Source organism: Suncus etruscus, chromosome 3 (genome assembly GCF_024139225.1).
Source record: "Suncus etruscus isolate mSunEtr1 chromosome 3, mSunEtr1.pri.cur, whole genome shotgun sequence".
Taxonomy (NCBI): Eukaryota; Metazoa; Chordata; class Mammalia; order Eulipotyphla; family Soricidae; genus Suncus; species Suncus etruscus.
In genome coordinates this window covers 164,157,332-164,175,694 of record NC_064850.1, presented here as the reverse complement: position 1 = coordinate 164,175,694, position 18,363 = coordinate 164,157,332, and the positions used below count along the sequence as shown (strand labels likewise).

At 43.6% G+C, this 18,363-nt stretch overlaps 2 protein-coding genes across 3 annotated transcripts in view; both read left to right on the top strand.

The window, feature by feature from the left end:
- Window positions 1–18,363, top strand: part of RPRD1A (regulation of nuclear pre-mRNA domain containing 1A) — a 1,137,547-nt gene that overhangs the window by 1,054,457 nt on the left and 64,727 nt on the right. The window lies entirely within an intron of this gene.
- SLC39A6 (solute carrier family 39 member 6) overlaps window positions 1–18,363 on the top strand; it is a 29,773-nt gene that overhangs the window by 6,997 nt on the left and 4,413 nt on the right. Inside the window, exons 4-7 of the mRNA XM_049769645.1 lie at window positions 1,590–1,805; window positions 11,226–11,331; window positions 13,650–14,027; window positions 16,636–16,716. Coding sequence (XP_049625602.1) covers window positions 1,590–1,805; window positions 11,226–11,331; window positions 13,650–14,027; window positions 16,636–16,716 — 781 coding nt within the window. The remainder of the gene's footprint in view (window positions 1–1,589; window positions 1,806–11,225; window positions 11,332–13,649; window positions 14,028–16,635; window positions 16,717–18,363) is intronic.

The following is an 18,363-nucleotide window of genomic DNA, read 5'->3' as shown; positions in this document are numbered from 1 at the left end:
CCTTGTATGTGGCCAGCCTCACGTTGATTCTCAGCATCCCATGTAGTCCCTGATTACTACTGGTTGTAGCCCCAAAGCCAAAGAATTAAAAAGCAAAACAGAGTATTTAGGACTTATTTTTTAAGCTTTTCATAGAAGTTTGCAGGTAATGGACAGTGGGAGATCATTCCCAGAGACTGCACATCTCATCATGTTCAAATCTGTAGAGAAAGAAATGTTTTTTTTTGTTTTTTGTTTTTTGTTTTTGGGCCACACCCAGCGGTGCTCAGGGGTTACTCCTAGCTGTCTGCTCAGAAATAGCTCCTGGCAGGCTCGGGGGGGGGGTGGGGGTGGGGGGGTGGGGGTGGGGACCATATGGGACACCGGGATTCGAACCAATCACCTTTGGTCCTGGACCTGCTGCTTGCAAGGCAAATGCCGCTGTGCTATCTCTCTGAGAGAAAGAAAATTATTTTGCTATGGTGAACTCCCTGACCACCAGATGGCAAATGTTCAGAAATACCTACTGCATAAGACATTATGTGCCTGGAGTGGATAGAGTAGAGAAAATAAACATACAGTTAACCTGGATATGATCCCCAACATCCCATATGGCCCATGCGCATCAATGAGTGTGGCCCAAAAGCCCCCCGAAATAAAAATAACTACCTGAGGTATGCTGTAGGAAACTCACCCCATCCCACAGTCCACAGTCTCTTTGTCACTTTTCTACTTAGCATGCAACAGTAGTGTTTCTTTGGGCTGTAGGGTATGGGGGAGGGCACTGCCCAGGACTATAACACAAACTGTGTTTGTAAGTATATACTTAGGATGCTATATGGGCTTCTCATTTGGATGATAAGCAGCATGCATCATGCCTGTTAAGTTTTGTTCTTTAGACTTATTTGTGCCATGGTACCTTTTCAAACATTGAAAATATCTACTACCTTTGGGGCTGGAGAGATAATTTTATCAGGTAGGGCATTTGTCTTATACCTTGCACATGGCTGACCTGGATTCGATCCCCAAGCACCATCAAGAGTTAATTCCTGAGCATTGCTGTGTGTGGCACAGAAACAAAACAAAAACTACTATATAGTATGAGTCTCATTGGAGAATATATCTGTCTTTACACTAAGCAGATCTACTCTATTAACCGCCTGAGTATAATATATTCATTAAGCTGGTATAATATACAGTATACAATTAGCTGTATATGAGTATTTTGTTCCATTTTTTACTCTGAGAACCTCTCCTATATGTTCAGTAGCCACTGGCCACACTCAGCAGTGTGCCAGGTGTGTGTGCCTTACCACATCCTCAGCCCGATTTTTCGATTGTTGGTTTTCTTAACTTTATTGATTGGTTGTTGGGCCACACCCAGTGGCGCTCAGGAGTTACTCCTGGCTGTACCCTCAGAAATCGCTCCTGGCAGGCTTGGAGGACCGTATGGGATGCCGGGACTCGAACCACCGTCCTTCTGCATGCAAGGCAAACGCCTTACCTCCATGCTATCTCTCTGGCCCCCTCAAATTCAATCTTAATGTTTAGTCACGTTTTTGCTCTGTGAAATTAATATATTAAACACATTGTTTTACCTTTCTTTATAGTCTCATGCAAGTCACCACCACAGTCACAGTCATGAAGAGACAGTAGAAATGAAGAGGGGTCCACTCTTTAGTCACTTGTCTTCTCAGGACCTCGAAGAAAATGCCTATTTTGATTCTACCTGGAAGGGTCTGACAGCTCTAGGAGGCTTGTATTTCATGTTTCTTGTTGAACATCTTCTCACTTTGATCAAACAATTTAAAGATAAGAAGAAAAAGGTAAGAAAATTTAGGCTGAGTATTTTCTATGCAATAGAATATTTAAAGTAATTTTCTTTTTTTTTTTTTTTTTGGTTTTTGGGCCACACCCAGCGGTGCTCAGGGGTTACTCCTGGCTATCTGCTCAGAAATAGCTCCTGGCAGGCACGGGGGACCATATGGGACGCCGGGATTCGAACCAACCACCTTTGGTCCTGAATCGGCTGCTTGCAAGGCAAACACCGCTGTGCTATCTCTCCGGGCCCTAAAGTAATTTTCTAATTGGACTTTTATCAGAGCTTGTGCAGAGTATATAACCTGCAATTAAAACTGGTTCAGGGGGCCGGCGCGGTGGCACTCGAGGTAAGGGGCCTGCCTTGCCTGCACTAGCTTAGGAGGGACCGTGTTTCGATTCCCTGGCGTCCCATCTGGTCCTCCAAGCCAGGAGCGACTTCTGAGCGCATAGCCAGGAGTAACCCTTGAGCGTCACCAGGTGTGGGCCAAAAAAAAAAAACTGGTTCAGTGCAGATAAAATACTTTTTGCTCTTGGAAACTGTAACTATTGTAAAGACATTTTTTTTATGGTCCAATTTTTTGAGACCCAATTTAGGGCTTTTTTTTTTTTTGTTCTGGGATTTGTTTTGGTTTGGTTTTGGGTCACACCCAGCAGCGCTCAAGGGTTACTCCTGGCTGTGCTCAGAAATTGCTCTTGGCAGGCTCAGGGGAGACCATATGGGATGCCGGGATTCAAATCACCCTCCTTCTGCGTCCAAGGCAAACGCCTTACCTTGTGCTATCTCTCCAGCCCCTGTAAAGACAAATTTTATATCTTAATGATCCTGGTGTTTTCATGGACCAGAGAGATATTACAGCAGTAAGGCACTTGCTTTACACACAGCAAACCTGGGTTTAATCCCTCAATCCCTGGTACCCTACAGTTATCCTCCTAGTGTGTGCACGTATATGCCTGGAGTATTTCCTGAGTGCAGAACCAAGAGTAAACTCTGAGCATCACTGGGTGTGGCTCATGAATAATAAAAGTATTTTTAGAGTCACAACCTCTTAGTGACTCTCGGTTATCTATGTGTGTGTGTGAGAGAGAGAGAAGGGAGAGAGAGGGAGAGGGAAAGTGAGAGAGAGGGAAAGAGAGAGATGGGGGACAATTTAGAGCACATGCTTTGCATGCAGGAAGACTGAGGACTGGTTTGATCCCCCTCAGCATAGAGCCAGGACTAACCCTCTATAACTACTGGATGTGGTGCAGAGAAATAAACAAAATTGGGGCTGGAGAGATAGCACAGTAGGTAGGGCATTTGCCTTGCACATGGCCAACTTGGGAAAGACCCAGATTCAATTCTCTGCATCCCATATAGTTCCCCCCAAGCCTGCCAGGAGTGATTTCTGCATTTCTGAGCACAGAGCCAGGAGTGACCTATGAGTACTGGGTGTGGCCCAAAAGGCAAAATAATTAATAAAATTCTAAAAAAAAAAAAAATTGATCTAGACATGCTGTGGCTTACATTTGTTTTGTTTGGTTTGAGGACTACACAGCACTCTCAGGGCTTACTCTCGGCAATGCTCAGGGAATCATATATTATTAGTGCTAGAACAAGGGCTGGCCTCATACAGGGCAAGTACAGGTTATTTTAAAGCAGTTGTACGAGGACCAAGATGGCTCAGAGGACTGAAGCACATGCTTCGTAGACAGCAGGCTCAGGTACAAATCCTAGCATCATATGGTCCCCCAAGTTCCACTCAGCATTCTTTGAGCCTATTGTACCCCTGAGTACCATTTAGTTTGGGCCCCCACTCCAAAAAATCAAAAATACAAAAAAAATTGTTTATTTGTATTCTTCCATGTTGACCAATAATTTCTTTTTCTTTTTCTTTTTTTTTTTTTTTTTTTTTTTTGGTTTTTCGGGTCACACCCAGCAACGCTCAGGGGTTACTCCTGGCTCCACGCTCAGAAATCGCTCCTGGCATGCTCGAGGGGCCCTATGGGAAGCCGGGATTCAAACCAATGACCTTCTGCATGAAAGGCAAATGCCTTACCTCCATGCTATCTCTCCGGCTCCCAACCAATAATTTCTTTTAATTTGTGTTTAATAGTCTTTTATTTTTCTAACATCTACATCATTAATTTCCAGTTTTATTTAAAATTAAGAGATTACACTGGGAATGCTTTTGTTGTTTTTTGACCATAGTCAGTGGTGCTTGAGGGCTCCTGACTCTATATTAGGGGGTTACTCTTGGGGTACTCAGAACATTCGATGTTAGGGATAATACCTGGGCTCTCACATACAGAGCATGTGTTCATCCCTTTGAGCTATCTCTGCAGCACTGTAATACTATTTTGATATTTGCAGTGTAGAATCTAGAATTTCTCGGTCTGAGCAATAAATAATACAGTGGACCTATTTGAGTTTCAGATCCCCAGCAGTGGCTGTGGTCTATTGAGTAATGCCAGGCATGATTCCTGAAGAGTCAGGATTAAGACCTTAGCACAGCCAGGTGTAACCCAAAATAAATAATCTAGATTTTGGAAAAAAATGTTTTTCCTTCCACACACCCTTTTTTGGAGGGGAGGATACTTGTTGCTGCCACGAACAAACGTCGCAGGCCAGCTGGGTCAAGCAGCACTGATGGGCTTCAGGGTTATTCGATAGGAGGGTGGGAGCGAAGAGTCGGCACAGAGTGGATACTCAGAGACCAGACACAATCAAGAATTGTTGAAACTGAGCCTGAATTATTGGGAGTTCTGCTTCATATTTAAGCAAAAAATCAATAGTAGAAAGTTGGGTATGTCAACTTTTTTTTGCTTTAGAATACAAATTATGTGTCAGCACGGTCATTAGACAGCCATCTAAACATTGTATGTATATTATAAATTCTTCGTCATCAGTTTCATTCACCATAAACAGAAATCAGAAAAATACTTTTCCCTTGGATAGGATACTTACTAGTCAAGTATTTATCAACAAAATACAACCCCATTGTCTATTAATGCTAAACCAAGGAACTATTGTAAATAGAGGGAAGATGTAATTAAAAGACCAAACTTTTTCGTAGCCTACACAATACTAAATAACTAACTAAAAAATACTATTGTTGATTCTACCAGCTTGGGAAGTATATTATTGTAGATTCTCCCAGCAACTTAGGGTAAGTAGATATGTTCCAGCAAGTCTTGTTTTAAGGCAAGGGGCAAAGGCACACAGTTTTTGTTTTTGTTTTATGTACTTAGCATTGTTATTTCCCATTATGCATTAATGTTTAATGAGCTCATTGATGCTATCCTGCCAAGCGCTATAGCACCTAGAGCACAACTGGCCTTTTCTCAGCAGTGTCTGCCAGGACTGCACCCCCTTTTTCAGAGGGAAGACTAGACCTACTCCACAACAGTCCTGGTATTCAGCTGTCATACCTGTAGGCTAGGGCTGCAGCAAACAGATTTATACACACTTGTTTGTGATTCTCAGGAACTGCCAGAGTCCAACCCCTGATGGAAGGGCCTGGAGCAGGAACCCTGTGGATTAAAAATACCATATAGAAGGGCCCGAGAGATAGCGCAGCGGTGTTTGCCTTGCAAGCAGCCGACCCAGGACCTAAGGTGGTTGGTTCAAATCCTGGCATCCCATATGGTCCCCCGTGCCTGCCTGGAGCTATTTCTGAGCAGAGAGCCAGGAGTAACCCCTGAGCACCGCCGGGTGTGGCCCAAAAACAAACAAAAAATACCATATAGAGGGCTGAGAGATAGCACAGTGGTAGGGCATTTGCCTTGCAAACAGCCAATCCAGAACGGACAGTGGTTCAAATCCTGGCATCCCATATGGTCCTCTGAGCCAGCCAGGAGAGATTTCTGAGCACAGAGCCAGGAGTAACTCGAGAGCCACCAGGTATGACCCAAGAACCAAAAAAATCAAATAAAATAATGACAGACCCGGGGTGGGGTGGGGGGCAGAGTGATAGCACAGCCGTAGGGCATTTGCTTTGCACATGGCCAACCCCAAACAGGCTCCGGTTGATTCCCGGCATCCCATGTGGTCCCCCGAGCCTAACAAGAGTAACCCCTGGGCCCGGAGAGATAGCACAGTGGTGTTTGCCTTGCAAGCAACCGATCCAGGACCAAAGGTGGTTGGTTCGAATCCCGGTGTCCCATATGGTCCCCCGTGCCTGCCAGGAGCTATTTCTGAGCAGACAGCCAGGAGTCACCCCTGAGCAACGCCGGGTGTGGCCCAAAAAGCAAAAAAAAAAAAAAAAAAAAAAAAAAAGTAACCCCTGAGCACTGCCAGGTGTGATCCAAAAACAAACAAACAAAAATTGGGGCCGGAGAGATAGTAGAGCAAACACCTTGCATGCAGCCAATCCAGGACAGTGATTCGAATCTCTGCATCCCATATGGTCCCCATGCCTGCCAGGAAAGACTTCTGAAGTGCAGAGCCAGGAGTAACTCCTGAGTGCCGCTGCTGGGTGTGACCCAGAAACCAAAACAGACATAATATAAAAAAGCTTGGGGCCAGGGGCTCCCAGCCTAGCGGACTGAATGCCCTGCCTGTCTTTCCTGTACAGTATTTATTGTTCAAGGGAGAAAGGGCAGGTGTTAACAGACAAAAGTACCTATCTAATGTTAATGAAGCCTGAGTGTTAATCAGTCTTAATCAAGTTAATCTCAAGAGGGGTGTTTGAAGGGAAGAGGAAGCTAGGGCAAAATCTTCTCTCTGCCACTCTCCACTATCAACTCTAGCAAAACTTGTTTCTTGGATGTCTTCATATGCAGTAGAGAACCAGATTGGGGGTGGGGCTCCACACCCAGCAGCACTCAGGGTTACTGCTGGCTCTGTGCTCATAAATCTCTTCTGGCAGGCTCGGGGGACCATATGGGATGCCTGGATTAGAACCACTGTGCTTCTGCATGTAAGGCAAATGCCTTACCTCGATGCTATTTCTCTGGCTCCAGAAGTAGATTTTTTTTTTTTTGGTGGTTCCTGGAGGTTATTTGCCTGCCATCTTGCTGTACTTGTGATTGTGAAGCAGGGACTCTCAGAGGACTCTTCACAGGGATTTAGTTTAGTGTTGATGGCACAGTGCCCAGAACTATGCTCATAGCTTCCTACTTATCAGCTGTGTGTTTTGCCACTATGCTAGGTTTTGAAAGGTTTAAATATATGATGGGATCCAGAAGATAGTACAGTAATAAAAGCTTTGTGTTTATGGCACAGTGCCTGGGATTACTGTTCATGGCCTCATTCTTACCAGCTAGGTATTACTGAACTAGGTTTTGAAAACTTGAAACAGAAGATAGTACCTGCTCAAGTCCTATTCAGTTTTGATCCCCAACTCTAAATACAGTTCTCCTGAGCACCACCAGGGTCATGAACACAGGGCCATGTATGGCCCCAAACAGCTTAATTTTTTCCTTGGTTTTGGGCCACACATTGGTGCTCAGGGGTTACTTCTGGCTCTGCACTCAGAATTCATTCCTGGTGGGCTGGGGACCATATGGGATGCTGGGAATCAAACCCAAGCCAGCCACATGCAATGCAAATAGCCTACCTACTGTACTATAGCTTCCACCCAACAACAGTTTTTGTGACTGCTTCACAAAAATTCAGTTTTCTTTTTTGCAACTTTGAAACTTTCTAAAGCACTCAACTTTTTTTAATAAAGTAACTATTCTCACCATGATTCATGATTTCATAGTTTGAGATATGTAATTAAATTGTTTTATTATAATTAGCATAACTGGCATGAAGAGGTTTGAAAACTGACATACTAGATTATTTCTGACAAGCATAGAGTTCATGTGCAGAACAAGTACAAGAATGAACAAGAAAGAAGCTTTCTCCAGCTTATGACTAGAGTTCTTAAGATAATTTGTATCTTAAATGACAAATGTGGAAACTCTACTAGACCTAAATATTCTTTTAGTTTTGGGGTGCCCAACAATGCTTAGGTAGGGTTCGGGGTACCTTCTGGGGTGCTAGGGATTGAACCTGGATTGTGGCTGGCTTGATGTACTATCTCTTCAGACCCTGAACCTAAATTTAAAGGGAAGAAGTAGAATAAGAATGCGTACATTGAGGCCAGAACAGTAGCACAGCAGGTAAGGGCTTTGCCTTGCATGAGGTAGCCCCAGATTCCATCCCCAGCATCCCATATGCTCCACCAAGCCCTCCAGGAATAATTCTTTTTTTTTTATTTTTGGGTCACACCCGGCAGCTCTCGGGTTACTCCTGGCAGGCTCGGAGTACCAAATGGAATGCTGGGATTCGAACCACCATCCTGTCCTTCATGCAAGGCAAATGCCCTACCTCCATGTTATCTCTCCAGCCCCCTCTCCAGGAGTTATTCTGAGCACAGAGCAAGGAGTAACCCCTTGAACATTGCCAGATGTGCCATCGTCTCCCACAAAAAATTCTTGCCTGGAGGTCAGTTTATGGCTCTAGATCAGTGGTCCTCAAACTATGGCCTGCAGGCCACATATTGTATTTGTATCTGTTTTGTTTCTTCATTGCAAAATAAGATATATGCAGTGTGCATAAGAATTTGTTCATAAGTTTTGTTTTTACTATAGTCAGACCCTCCAATGGTCTGAGGGACAGTGAACTGGCCCCCTGTTGAAAAAGTTTGAGGACTTTCTCTAAAGTTCTCTAGATAAAGAACTTGCCTTAGAAGTATGTTATATTCCAGCTGTGCTTTTTTGTTTGTGTGTGTTTTACATTGAGATCATACCCAGTAGTGCTCAGGACTTATTCCTGACTCTGTATTCATTGATCAGTCCAGAAGGTGCTAGGGGAATATAAGGGTACCAGGGATCTAATGTGGACAGCTGTATACAAGGCAAATTTCCTACTCACTTTATATCATGGCTCCAGCTCCGTGAGTTGATGCCTTCCTTCCTTCCTTCCTTCCTTCCTTCCTTCCTTCCTTCCTTCCTTCCTTCCTTCCTTCCTTCCTTCCTTCCTTCCTTCCTTCCCTCCCTCCCTCCCTCCCTCCCCTCCCCTCCCTTTTTTTTGTTTTAGGGTCACACCCGGCCGCGCTCAGGGGTTACTCCTGTCTTTATGCTCAGAAATCACTCCTTTGGGGCCGGGCGGTGGCGCTAGAGGTAAGGTGCCTGCCTTGCCTGCGCTAGCCTAGGACGGACTGTGGTTCGATCCCCCGGTGTCCCATATGGTCCCTCAAGCCAGGAGCGACTTCTGAGCGCATAGCCAGGAGTAACCCCTGAGCGTCACCGGGTGTGGCCCAAAAACCAAAAAAAAAAAAAAAAAAAAGAAATCACTCCTGGCAGGCACAGGGGACCATATGGAATGCCGGGATTCGAACCACTTAGCTTCTGCATGCAAGGCAAATGCCTTGCCTCCATGCTATCTCTCCAGCCCTGAGTTGATGTATTTCTAACAAGCTCCCAGGGGAGTGCTCTGCTGCTTATGTAACCAAACCAAACCAGTATAATGTAGATGTTCAGGAGATGAACAGATAGTTTTCTTAGATTTATATTACTAAACTATTTTTCACTTTTTTGAACAGTTTATGTAAAGCATACTATCAGGGTCTTGCCTTTAAAGGGATATTTGTTTTAGGGACCAGAGTGATAGCACAGTGGGTAGGATGTTTGCCTTGCATGCAGCCAACCCAGGTTCGATTATGGGCATCTCATATGGTCCCCTGAGTACCACAAGGAATGACTCCTGAGCTTTGAGCCAAGGTAACCCCTGAGATCTGCTGGGTATACCACAAGGGGTGGGGAGGGTGTTTAAGAAGACTGTTAATTGGAGCTGGAGAGATAGTACAGTGCAGGAGTGGCGAACAAGTTCGACACAAAGAGCCAAAATTTTAAGTTGTGAGAGTCAGAGAGCCAGACCACGCAGTGACCTGCCAAAACAAACACTCACATAAAAGCATCTAATTTTAACAATAATATATTAAACACATGTTGCATTTTGCCATTTTGAGTGAGGGTCAAAATCCTGCAGTGATGGTGAGGGTGTGCTGCATCCTCCACACTAAGAACTAACGTTAGGCCAGATGTGACCCAACATGTGACACACGGTCAGTCGTGTTCTTTCCCCCACCCCACCCCTGCTCGCTGGTCTGTGCAGTTGTTTCCAAGGGATGGGAGATCGGACTCTGTGCTCGGAGATCTCTCCTCAAAGGTCTCTCCTCAGAAGCAGCAGAACAAAATCCAAACTTGACAAAGAGCCACAGTAGACAAAAGATAAGAGTGTTCGCCACCCCTGGTACAGTAGGTAGAGCACTTACCTTGAACATAACTGTCCTGGGTTCGATCCCCAGTATCCCATATTGTCCCTTGAGACCATGAGAAGTGATTCCTGAATGAAGAGCCAAAAGTAACCCCCTGAGCATTGCCAGGTGTGATCCAATAACAGAAACAAAACGAAACAAAAAGAAATCTTTTCTTTGTTGTCTTTTTCTGTGAAGTTTGTTTTGTTGGATTTTTTTTTTCCTTTCACCTCATCAAAAGCAAACATAGTACTTAATGCTCAAAGTGCAAGATAAGTATTCTACCACTAAACTACATCCCTTGTCCACTTTTTTTCTTTTTTGGGGGGGTGGGTGGGGTAGAGCACATTGGTGGCGCTCAGGGGTTACTCTTGACTCTGTGATCAGAAATCACTCCTGGCAGGCTTGGGGACCATATGGGATGCCAGGGATCAAACCTGAATCCATCCTGGGTCTTCAACTGGTAAGAAAAATTCCCTACCACTATGCTGTCTCTCCGGCCCCTCTTGACCTTTTTCTATGAAATTGTAGTCATACACAAACCTATTTAAATTGCAGCATACAGGCCGGAGCAATGGTACACACAGCCAATTTGGTACTGACCCTGGTTCAATACCCGGCATCTCATAAGGTCCCCCAGGTCTGCCAGGAGTAATTTGTGAGCACAAAATCAGGAGTAGCCCCCGAGTGCCACTCGATATAAGGCCAAAAATAATTGCAGCATAAATAAACAATTTTAGGGTTTTTTTTTCTTTGTTGTTTTTTTTTTTTTTTTTTTTTTTTTTTTTTTTTTTTTTTTTTTGCTTTTTTGGGCCACACCATGTGACGCTCGGGTTGGTTGCTCCTGACTATGCGCTCAGAAATCGCTCCTGTCTCAGAGGACCATATGGGACACTGGGAGGTAGAACCAAAGTTCGTCCTAGATCGTCTGAGTGTAAACACCCTACCACTGTGCTATCGCTTCAGCCCCTGGAGGTATTTTTGTTGTTGTTTTGTTTGGGGGCCACATGAGGTGGTGCTCAAGGCTTACTCTTAGTTCTGTACTGAGTAATTACTCCTGGTGGTCTTGGGGACCATACGGGATACAGGGTATTGAGCTCAGGTCTGCTTGAGTGCAAGGCAAGCACCTGACCTGCTGTACTGTCACTCTGGCCCTACAGATGAACTAATTTAAAGTCTTGTTTGCTCTGGGTATTTTAGAATCCAAAAAAACCTGAAAGTGACGACGATGTGGAAATTAAAAAGCAGTTGTCCAAGTATGAATCTCAGCTTTGTACAAATGAAGAGAAAGTGGATGCAGATGATCGTAAGTCTGAGTGAATCTAAGGTCTGAAGAGCCCTTTGCTTTTAACTCACAGGCATCTGATACTCTGAAAGACACTCAGTATCTTTCAGATATGTCTCACTTTTGGGGGTAGAGAGACAATACAGTGGTAGTGTGCTTTGCTGCATGCATCCAACCTTGAGTCAATCCATCTGGCCCCTTGAGCACTGCCAGGAACAATTCCTGATTGCAGAGCCAGGAGTAACCCCTAACAAATAATCACACCTTCTTTAAATTCCTGGATATTATTTCATTGTGTACCAATGAAATAATTCTTTTTTTCTTCCTATGGTTTGTGTGGTTTTGTTGTTGTATTGGATACATTCAGACTTATAAGAATATTGGAGTATGGCTAAAATTTACTTTCCCGGTAATTTTTTTGTTTGGTTTTGGAGCCCCACCCACCCGGCAGTGCTCTGCTCTCAGAAATTACTACAGTCAGGATAGGGGGACCATTTGAGTGGGGTACCAGGGATCAAACCCAGGTTGGACGCATTCAAGTCAAACTCCCTACCCTCTGCTATCACTCCAACCTCATGTTTTCCCAGTAATTTAACTGTTAAGTTGGCATTTCTGGTTAAACTCTGTAAAGATTAAGGAGGTTTTTTTGTTTGTTTGGTTGGTTTTTCGTTTTTTGTTGGTTTCTTTTGTTGTTTTTTTGGTTTTGGGCCACACCCAGCAGCACTCGGGGGTTACTTCTGGCTATGCACTCAGAAATCACTCCTGGCTTGGGGGACTATATGGGATGCCGGGGATTAAACCCAGGTCCATTCTGAGTCAGTCATGTACAAGGCAAACGCCCTACCGCTGTGCTATAGCTCTGGCCCTAAGATTAAAGTTTAAAAATAAACTTTTCATCAAGGACCTTTAAGATCCTACTTAGTGGGCTGGAGAGAGAGTACAACTGTAAGGTTTTTGCCTTACATGCAGCCAACCTGGGAAGAACCCACTTCGAATCCAGCATCCCATGTGGTCCCCCAGCCTGCCAGGGGTGATTTCTGAGTGCAGAGCCAGGAGTGACCCCTGAGTTCCACTGGGTTTTGCCCAGAAACCAATCAATCAATCCATGAATCAATAAATAAAGTTTAAAAAAATTGTTTACAAAAATGGTACTTGGTGCTCGTAATTCCTCACATTGTTCAGTCTGTTGAGTTCACTGATATTCTTTTCATCTTGTGAGCTTACCAGGTATGTCTCAAGGCACTTGCTGTTTCTTTGCTTGAAAAACGCTTCTCTCACATCTTCACATAAATTCTTCCTATTGTGCAGTTTTTTTGTGTGTTTTTTTTAATTTTTTTTTTTATTTTTGGCTTTTTGTGGGGGGGTCACACCCGGCGTGTTCAGGGGTTACTCCTGGCGCCATGCTCCTGGCAGGCACGGGGGACCATATGGAATGCCGGGATTCCAACAGATGACCTTCTGCGTGAAAGGCAAATGCCTTACCTCCATGCTATCTCTTTGGCCCCTATTTTGCAAGTTTTTTTTTTTTTGGTTTTTGGGCCACACCCGGTGATGCTCAGGGGTTACTCCTGGCTGTCTGCTCAGAAATAGCTCCTGGCAGGCACGGGGGACCATGTGGGACACCGGGATTCGAACCAACCACCTTAGGTCCTGGATCGGCTGTTTGCAAGGCAAACACCGCTATGCTATCTCTCCGGGCTCTATTTTGCAGTTTTTAACTTGGCTATCTCCTCAGAAACTTTTTCATGGTCATGCATATACAAGGCCTCCTTCATATTATTCTCTTCTGTTTTATCATGTTCTTCAGTGCCTAAAATACTTTTTATTTATACATGTGTTTCCTTGTTCATTTCCTTATGCACGGTTCACTGATTTACAAGAATTAAATCGTTCCTCAGTAGTACATTTGGTCCAGCATAGATGTTCAGTAGATTGTTGTGCACTGAGGAGAAAGAACGGGTTGTTACTGCCCATTTGGAACGTTCTATGTCCACCTTTTGTTTTCCAACATGTTTTTTTCCTCCAAAGACCAAATAAAATGTTTATCTCCTGGCACATCTAATCTCTGTATAAACAATAATGGACTATTCAGTGAAACGTATTAACAATGAAAGAAAATAGCTGACTTAACATTGGACATATTAGACTGAAGAGTTATGTCTCAAAGGGATAAACACTGCTTTATTTGTTGGAGGCCCCGAGCATTAATGGTATGAACCAAAAACAAAAGAAATCTCTCTTCCTGTGCATAGCCAGGTATGGACCCTCCTCTTCTCTCACCCCACCCCAAAGCCTGTGGCTTTGTCTTGATCATTTTTTTATTTTATGTTTATGCCTAGGATCTGAAGGCTACTTACGAACAGACTCTCAAGATCCCTCCAACTTTGATTCTCAACAGCCAGCAATGTTGGAGGAAGAAGAGGTCATGATAGCTCATTCTCATCCACAAGAAGTCTACAATGAATATGTACCCAGGGGGTGCAAAAACAAGTGCCATTCTCATTTCCATGATACACTTGGCCAGTCAGATGACCTCATTCACCACCATCATGACTACCACCACATTCTTCATCACCACCACCACCAAAACCACCACCCCCACAGTCACAGTCAGCGCTACTCTAGGGAAGAGCTGAAAGATGCTGGCATCGCAACTTTGGCGTGGATGGTGATCATGGGTGATGGACTACACAATTTCAGTGATGGCCTAGCAATTGGTATATGACTACTTATTTGCTTAACATTAGTCTTTCTTTGGTTTTACTGATAATAAAGTCCTCAACAAATATTATATAAGAGTAAGTGCTTACAATTGGATCTTGTCTATGACTTAAGTTCTATCAAAAGTTGTTTTACGGGGCCGGAGAGATAGCATGGAGGTAAGGCGTTTGCCTCTCATGCAGGAGGTCATCGGTTCGAATCCCGGCGTCCCATATATGGTCCTCCCGTGCCTGCCAGGAGCAATTTCTGAGCCTGGAGCCAGGAATAACCCCTGAGCACTGCCGGGTGTGACCCAAAAACCACAAAAAAAAAAAAAAAAAAGTTGTTTTACGGGGGCCAGAGTGGTAGCACAGCAGTAAGGCGTTTGCCTTGCATGCTGTGGATCCATGATAGACCTGGGTTCAATCCCCAGCATCCCATATGGTCCCCCCAGCTTGCCAGGAGCGATTTCTGAGCACAGAGCTAGGAATAACCCCTGAGCACTGCTGGGTGTGGCCCAAAACTAACTAACTAAATAAATAAATAAAAGGAACCTTCTTTTTTAAAAAAAAAGTTGCTCTAGGGCAGATAACTCATGTTTTTTATACTAGGAATTTGCGTACCTGGGAATTTCCCAAGCATCACATGGTCCCTTGAGTACACCTAGGAGCAACCCCATAAAAAGTAGCCCCAAATGTGTTTAATTATTTTTTAAGATCAGGCTTTAGCATATAGAATGTGCATATATTTTTATTTCTTCCTGTGTGTTTGTTTTGTAGCATAAACAGCATTTTTTATTTTTGGTGGTGTAGTTATTTCTCTAACTGCATTCATCACTTTTTGTGGTGAGCTTCATATCATGGCTGGTCCTTCCGGCCCTCGTTTCCATTGTCTCTGGGTATTATTATTTCAGAAATCGCACAGATGAGTGAGACCATTCTGTGTCAAACAGCATTTATTAAGATAAAATTTTGTTATGTTAAATGTGTATGTGTATATATGTATATGTATACGTACATATACATATATACACATACACCAGAGGTTCATGATGTCGAAGAAGCAGTATATTTGCTAATGTTTCTGTTTAGGGATTACTCCTGGTGGGCTTGGACCCCATAGGATGCTGGGGATCAAACCTGGGTCAGCCAAGTACAAGGCAAGCGCCCTACTCACTGTACAATCTCTTTAACAAATAATTTTGTTAATTTTTGTATCACAAATAAGAGAATACTTTACAAATGTTAGTAATAATGTTGAAAGGAATCAGAGAAATAATCATAACCAAAGCAGCTAAGGCCCAGCAAGGAGAATCACCTTGCTTAAGGAGTCTGTTCTGTAGACTCATTCGTCTTTACTTCCTAAAGCTTGATAATTCTACTTCCCAGAGGAATAAGGACAAGAAAATGCAGAAACCTTGTCATCGTGGTTTATAGATGATTGGTTTTATGATGTATTTACCTTAAAAGGGTAAGGCTGGGGATGTAGCTCAGTAGTAGAGCACTTGCCAGTATATGAGTGAGTCCCTGGGTTTGAATCCCACCACTCCATTCCATTTAGGCATGCTAAACAGCCCTCAAGTGGTACAGTCAGGAATATCCCCAAAACACACGTACACAGAAAAATTAAAAACTAATTCAAAGTATTATGAAAGTTCAGAGAGATTGCTCAAAGCACTGCAGTATATGTTTTGTATGTAAAAGCCTTAGGCTCAATCCCTAAGAGCTACATACATGGTCCCCCTAGTTTTACTTCAGGAGTAGATCTTTAAGTACATGGATATGTTCCAAAAAGCAAAGTAAAATTATACCTCAAAAACAAAAAACAAAAGATCGAACACTGAGGAGAGGGTCCAGCGTGATAACATAGTGGACGATACCACATTTGCCTTGCATGCAGCTGAGCTGGGTTCTATCCCTGCATCCTATATGGTTCCCGAGCCTAGACGAGTAGCCTCTGAGTGTTGCTGGGTGTTGCCCCAAAAAACAAAAATGTACATTCCAAACCACATTTCTTTCTCAGTCATACTGCTTTTGGATTTCAGGTAAATTTAAATAATGTCATCTGATTACTTGCAAAGTAGATATATAGTATCTTCTTTACATAGATGCTATGTAAGATACTATGAATAGGGCCCGGAGAGATAGCACAGGGGCATTTGCCTTGCAAGCAGCCGATCCAGGACCAAAAGGTGGTTGGTTCGAATCCCGGTGTCTCATATGGTCCCCCGTGCCTGCCAGGAGCTATTTCTGAGCAGACAGCCAGGAGTAACTCCTGAGCACTGCCGGGTGTGGCCCAAAAACCAAAAAAAAAAAAAAAAAGATACTATGAATCTCTTACACAGTAGAGTTGAGAAGTTCTATATATTTTAAAACCAGAATAAAGTGGATTTTTTTCTCATATGCTTGTGTGCTCGGGGCCTATTTCTGACTCTGCTCAGGAGTGACCCTTTGCAGTATTCAAGGACCATATGCACCACTAGGGATTAACAGGGTCAACCAGAATGACTATGGAGGGCACATGCCTCATCACTTGTACAAGTCTTTCCGACTTGTATGCTGTTACGATTTTTAATATACTCACAAGACAAAGTAGCCTAACTTAATTCTGAATGATTTTTAACAGGTGCTGCTTTTACTGAAGGTTTATCAAGTGGTCTAAGTACTTCTGTTGCTGTGTTTTGTCACGAGTTACCTCATGAATTAGGTAAGTTCCAGAAGATTTCTCAGTAACGTTATTGTCTTCTCATGCATCTGTCAGCTAGTTGGCTTCTACTGTGCATGATGTATTTCAGTCAGAATTGTGACACTGGGTACAGTTACACAATTACTGTATTTTTCTTCTTTTTTTTTTTTTTTTTAATTTTTTTTTTGGGGGGGGTCACACCCGGAAGCGCTCAGGGGTTACTCCTGGCTCTATGCTCAGAAATCGCCCCTGGCAGGCACAGGGGACCACATGGGGTGCTGGGATTTGAACCACCATCCTTCAGCATGAAAGGCAAACACCTTACCTCCATGCTATCTCTTCGACCCCAGTTACTGTATTTTTCGCTTTATAAGACGCACCTGACCATAAGATGCACATAGTTTTTAGACGAGGAAAACAAGTAAAAAATATTCTTTGTTTTTTTTTGGGGTGGGGGTTCACACCCGGCAGCTCTCAGGGATTACTCCTGGCTCTATGCTCAGAAATCACTCCTGGGGTCCGGAGAGATAGCACAGCAGCATTTGCCTTGCAAGCAGCCGATCCAGGACCAAAGGTGGTTGATTCGAATCCCGGTGTCCCACATGGTCCCCCGTGCCTGCCAGGAGCTATTTCTGAGCAGACAGCCAGGAGTAACCCCTGAGCACTGCCGGGTGTGACCCAAAAACCAAAAAAAAAAAAAAAAAAGAGAGAGAAATCACTCCTGGCAGGCTCAGGGAACCACATGGGATGCCGGGATTTGAACCACTGACCTTCTGCATGGAAGGCAAACACCTTACCTTCATGCTATCTCTCTGGCCCCAAGAAAAAAAATATTCTAAAGCAAATGTTATACTAAAATATTTAATAAACACATTGCGAGATGCCATCAGGAGATGGCAGCTGGGAACAACCAGCCTGTGAGGCTGAAGTATATTTACAATATGCCGATCCACAGCTGGTTAAACACATTTACCTCTTTTTTTTAATCAGAAAATAAACGTTTTTTAAAATACTTTTTTGTTAATATAAAAATGAAAGTCACTGGGGCCAGAGAGATAGCATGGAGGTAAAGTGTTTGCCTTCCTTGCAGAAGGTCATTGGTTCGAATCCCGGCATCCCATATGGACCCCAAAGCCTGCCAGGAGTGATTTCTGAGCATGGAGCCAGGAGTAACCACTGAACGCTGCCGGGTGTGACCCAAAAACAAAAAAAATAAAAGTCACAGATGCAATCAAATAGTCTTAAATGAAAGTTCTATATGTGATGGTGAAAGTGCATTAATTACCTGATTGCTCATATTGTGTGGTATGTCTCCGTAATAAAAGGGGCGTAACACTGTGGATATCAAGTGGTTAGTATGTGCTCTCCTCCCCTGCACTCAGGCTTTAGCTTCAGGTGGCATTTGCTCCATAAGAATCACGGACATTTTCCCCCATCTTTGGGGTGGGGGGAAAGGTGTGTCTTTTGGTACGAAAAATACGGTACTATGTGGGGCCACCAAAATGTACCTAGTATCCTCTTTTTGTCCTCTTTCACTACCATATCTCTTCCTCTGCCAGCATTGGTAGCATCAAGTAAACCTTATCTTCATACCCAATGTAGATAGTGTCATGTATTCCAGTAATATAAGAAGTTGACAAAAAAAAAGTTGACAAAATTCCTCTAGAC